General features: G+C 45.4%; 1 protein-coding gene across 1 annotated transcript in view; it reads right to left on the reverse strand.

The window, feature by feature from the left end:
• Positions 1–3,291: 3,291 nt before the first annotated feature.
• SMARCE1 (SWI/SNF related, matrix associated, actin dependent regulator of chromatin, subfamily e, member 1) overlaps positions 3,292–5,176 on the reverse strand; it is a 14,971-nt gene continuing 13,086 nt past the window's right edge. The window contains exons 8-10 of the mRNA XM_009703947.1: positions 5,109–5,176; positions 4,357–4,567; positions 3,292–3,503 (exon numbers count right to left, since the gene is read on the reverse strand). The exon at positions 5,109–5,176 is cut by the window's right edge and continues 61 nt beyond it. Coding sequence (XP_009702249.1) covers positions 3,292–3,503; positions 4,357–4,567; positions 5,109–5,176 — 491 coding nt within the window. The remainder of the gene's footprint in view (positions 3,504–4,356; positions 4,568–5,108) is intronic.

The following is a 5,176-nucleotide window of genomic DNA, read 5'->3' on the forward strand; positions in this document are numbered from 1 at the left end:
CAGGCTCCCGATCCCAGCTGCAGCCCAAGGAGCAGCGGGGCTGAGGCAGGGCTGTTGCAGGAGCACGGCAAAGGAGCTGGGTTTCTGACGAGGCCGGACCCTCTCCTGCACCGGGTCCCTGATGCTCCTGTCCCTCGTGGGCACCTCTGCCAGGCCCCACGGGGGTTGGTCAAACACTCCCCACTGGGCATTTGTTCAGGAGGTTTTCCGATGCTTGCAGAAGTTATTTTACCCTTGAAGATGACACCCACTCATTCAGATACACACCCTTAGCTGCAACACACCCTGCCTTTGCCAATAATTGCTGTTATTTACATATACCTTGAGAATACGCAGCAGATGAAAAGCACAAAGGGCCTTCAAACCCAAGGCTGTTGCACAGATAAAAGCCGTTGCACAAGAAGTGTTTGCAGCACCTGAGGTGCGGTCTCCTCCCGCTCCAACCCATCCCACCTGAGCCCCTCTGCGGTCAGGCCCCCAGTCCCGGCAGCAGCTGGGATCATTTAAGAAATCAAAGCTTTATGTTGGCAGCAACAATCACTCAAGAAGATTATTTTTTAGAAGAGCAAAAGGCAGTAAATAACACTTCAGGTGTGTAGCTGAAGATGTAAAGCAATCTCTATATAATCAAAAGGTTTGTCAAGGGGAGCTGAGCTGACAGCAGCACCACTTCCATTGGTTTCTGCATGGTCTGGAGCATGAACAGATCCCAGGATGGGAGGAAGGGAATGGAACAGACAGGAATGAGCGATCCCGTTTGGACTGTTACTTCCTCCTTTCTGTTGTGTTTTGCAACCGCCTTCCCAGCAGCAGTCTCTGGTGGGTAAAGCAGCCGCACCTCTGCAGATGGGTGGGAGCCGTAACGCTGTCCGTAGGAATCGATTTGGTTGTTCCCATCTCCCGTCTCCTTCAGCACCTGAACGCCCTCGGTCAGATCTGCCCACGGGGACAAGGAGGTGCAGGGCAGCGCCTGGCAGGCGTACGTTTGTGGGGGTCAGTCTTAGCCTGACGGTCAGGGTGTACATCAGTTCTCCGGAGTTACCCTACAGTACACTGTTTCATGCTAAGAACTACAGCAGGCACTCGAACGAGGAACTTCCACTCAGCACCAACCGCCCAAAGGTTTGCTTATCTCAGAGTATGAAACGAAATTGTAAACTGCGAGGCCAACCCTGAAGAAGCGAGTTCATACGCATACGAGACAGCACCGATTTATGTGTGCGGATACAGGGCAGTGTCCGGTTTAATAACCGCTTCCAAGCAGAAATAAAGGCCCAAATCAGCTCATGAAATCTTGTGACCTCAGGGAGAACGCACAGCAGTTTATCAGCAGAAAAAACTGGCGATACTAAATATTTGGACCACAATTGCATCTTCCTCTTTGTGTCTTGCAAGTATGATACTTTCTGTAAATTCATACCTCTCAGCCCTTTAGGTAGGAAATGTTACTTAAAGTGACATGAAAATTATTTCTGGTAATTTGGAGGGAGGTAGTTAAAAGCCTACAAGCAAAGAGATTACAAGTCTGCCAATACTTGCGTTATTTACTCTACTTCTCCCATTCACTGGCTTTCAAAGTCAACAGCCATCACCAGAGATCCTCCTAGACAGACCCAGCATTTAAACCAAAGCCTAGACCAAGTCAGGAATTTTTACTTTGGTTTTCAAAGTGCTTTTGCAGCATAACTTTTCATATGTAGTGTATTTCAGTAATGAGTTCCACATTTTTGTTCTCTTCTGGGCTTCAGAGGGAGAAGGGCTGATGAAAGCCCCAAATCAAATACAGGCATTACCTTAACAGACAAGAACCAGACCACCGTAAGTTTAAAAAAACCAAACATGTTGGATTTTATTATTTTTAGACCATTAAAAAAAAAAGACCAAAAGGATTTAAAAAACATTACCATGTGATATACCCACTATTCCGTAAAAACATACTAGTTTATTGAAGCATACGCATCATGTGTTCTCCTAAGAGTTGTAAAGTCATCAAACGGCTTGCATCTGTTGTTGCGAGGAAGTGTATTTTTTCAGTAGGGCTTCTGCTTACACATAGGGCAAAATGTGGCATTTTCAGTACATTTGTAGAGTTCCCAGAGGTTTCAAAAGCTCATGGCAAGCAAAACTGTTTTTTACCATTTGTGCCACATTAGCGGCTGTCTGCTCAGAGAACATGTACCTGTTTAAATGCTCACCTGCTTTGTACTTTGCCGTATCTCTGGCTGAGGTCACACCAGAATAGCTTAGTAGCAAAGAAAGGAGTTAATCGGTAAAGGAAAGCGAAGACTATTGTTGAAAAGAATCCTGCCTCACAGACGGAACCCCTACGATACATCCTTTACTTTGAGCCAACTACACTCGGTCCTTCGGAAATGGGTCTCCTGAAACGTTGCATGCAGAACACGAGCAAGTTTCCATCGCTGTAGAACAGCTGCTCTATAGAAGACAACAAAGATTACACAAAGAAACCCCTAAGGCCTAGTCGTTCAGCCTTATTTTGGAGCACTACTCGTGAGTACTGAAAGCTTTCTTTAAAAGCAAAGAACTGGGCAGTGGCAGTAGACGTCCTTGCGGGGAAGAACTGAAGCAGCAGTGGTAACTCAGGCTAGGCTGTGGGGTTTTTTGGTTTTTAAATGAAGGAAACGCTCTTAAGTTATACCCAGGAGAGGCACCATGTCTTTGCCTAATACCAACATCAACTTTAGGATGCCTCAGTAACATTCTAACCTCTCTAGAAAGCAAGTGCCATTAACCGCATTTCTCATCTGTGCTGCTTCGTCAGCCTCCACGACCACGGCGCCCGCGTCCCGGCTGCAAACGTCAACGTGGCACAAACCAGACGTGTTGGGGCTGGGTCAGGAGGGCCACAGCAGAGAGGTGATGCGAATCTGAATCTCGCTTCAGCCACAAAGGAACAAGGAGGGCCTTTGACAAAGACGACACTGTCACTGTGGCCATGTAACCAGAACAAAGGGAGGAGGCCCAATTTCTAAGGTAACAACTAAAATCAATGCTATCTTTCTAAGGAAGAAATCCCACGCAAGAGTAAGTACCTCTGCATATTGTAACAGCTGTGTTTAGACACATGAGGTTTTCTTTTCTGTCTGTTCCAAGATATCCTTTGCCTCTAAAGGCCCCTCTGAGTCGCTATGCTGATAATCTGACATGTTCCTAAAACCCAGTATCCTTTGGAGGCAAGTGATACAGGCAAGGAAGATACAAAAGCCGCGCAGCACATTTTGAAATCAAGAAGTACTTCATTAAAAGAGAGACACATGAATGAGTCAATATTTATTCTTTCTTCTCACTATCCTCAACGATGGGGTCTGCAGGAGGCTCTTCCACTGTCGCACTATTGCTCTCCGACCCCGTGTTGCTGTCACTGGTTCCCTCCTCTGCAGTGCTATCGACCCCTTCTTGGCCACTCTCCTTATCATCTGGGGTAGATGTTCCTTCTTCGCCATTCTGCTGGTTTTCGGTGCTCTCTTCTGGGTGAGGCTCTTCTGTAAAAAGACATTTCTCAGGTAAATTGTCATTTACATGCCAATACATTTATTAAGGTTGTGCAAATAGAATTCAGGAAGAAACAGAATCTGTAACAAATCCAAGTACTCCACAGCAGTTATTTCTGACACTTAGAATGTGCGGTAACAGGCAGAGCTCTGAAAGACCTCTCAGCACTTAGGATGCACGTGGTCCTGCCACACAGTGTCCTAAAAGTCCCCTGCAGCTGCCTGACCTCAGAAGCCTAGCCACAAGAAAGCAGTGTGCCTTGTTAAACCTGAAGCACTAAAATTCAAAGGGGACTCCTTGGTCCCCTTTCCCTTACACTCATGCTGTTACAGCAATGACTCACTGAGACACTAGCCACTGATACTCTTAAATACAGTAGTATTTTCTAATGTCACTGTAGAGAACACAAAAAAGGCCTGCAAATCAGCTTGTAAGAGCAGCATGGAAAGAAGTGCTGATCTGTCATCCCTGCTAGACATTGACATTGGGACAAAGAAACGCTCTCAGTTGCTCCTAGCTAACCAGTGTCTAAAAGGTGAGTTACATTTAGAAAGCTTTTTTTTTTTCCCCCTCCCTTGGGTAGAGTACACAGAAAGCATTACACAGGGCTCTGTGGTATGTTATCCTTTCCCCTTTTAAAAAGGAGCAATTTAATGAGAAGAAAGCAAACACTTGTGTTCAACAAGAGGAAGTTAACTGTTCTGAATGTTGCCCTTCTGAAGCCTTTCTTCCTGCTAACAGCAAAAATACAGGGCACTTCTCCTGGCTAAGCTGAGCCTCTACAGAGATATCTTAATGCTGATCCTTCGAGGAACTCTCAAGCTGGTCTACAAATGCAGTTACCTGTCTCCATTGGAGCACTCTCCTCTTCTTTCTTCTCCTCTATCTTGTTAGCTGCCTGTTCTTCCTCAGCTGCTATGTTATTTTGACTGCGTTCGGCTTGCTCAGCTGCCTCTTTTTCCCTTTCCTCCTGCCTCTTGCGAGCCTGTTCCTCAGCTTGAGCAATTTCAGCTGCAATTTTTTCCATGTCCACTTCCACCTTCAAACTGCATAACTAGCAATGAAAAAAAGGAAAGCTCTTTTACTACCTCAGTTACACTGAAAAATAAAACATCAGTAAAACCCAATTATGAGTTCAGTATTTCTACATGCAGTACATTATTTTGATTTGACAAAGTTTATATTAAAAGCTTCAGTAACTAGGGAGGGAGATACAAGCATATTAACAACCACCAAAAAAAGGGGGATAAATAAACAACCTTGTCACGTGAACACAGCCAAGGACAGAGTAGTATGTTCTCCACAGGGGCTGTAGGCCACCTCGCTTGAGCTGTTCTCTAGTGAACTCGTCCAGTCAAAGCTGAAGGTGCTTTTAAACTGTACTGGCTGAATGTCACCACTAAAGGTCACTGAAGGAGCACGAAATAATACAAACACTGCGTGCTTTCTAACACCCACACGCTAGGACACTGCAGTTATCAGTTGTGTAATTACACGTAATTGAATACAGAACTAAACAGAAGCGGGTAGAGCCTTTGTACAAATGGGTAACTAGCAAATTCCTCAGAGTAAGTGGAGAAAAGCAAGAGCTGTACCCTTTTAAGCTCGTTGTTAAAGGATTCTGTGCTTTCCAAAAACTTCCTCTTCTTTTCCTGGTGACGCT

This window comes from Cariama cristata, unplaced genomic scaffold (assembly GCF_000690535.1).
Source record: "Cariama cristata isolate BGI_N322 unplaced genomic scaffold, ASM69053v1 scaffold17117, whole genome shotgun sequence".
Lineage (NCBI taxonomy): Eukaryota > Metazoa > Chordata > Aves > Cariamiformes > Cariamidae > Cariama > Cariama cristata.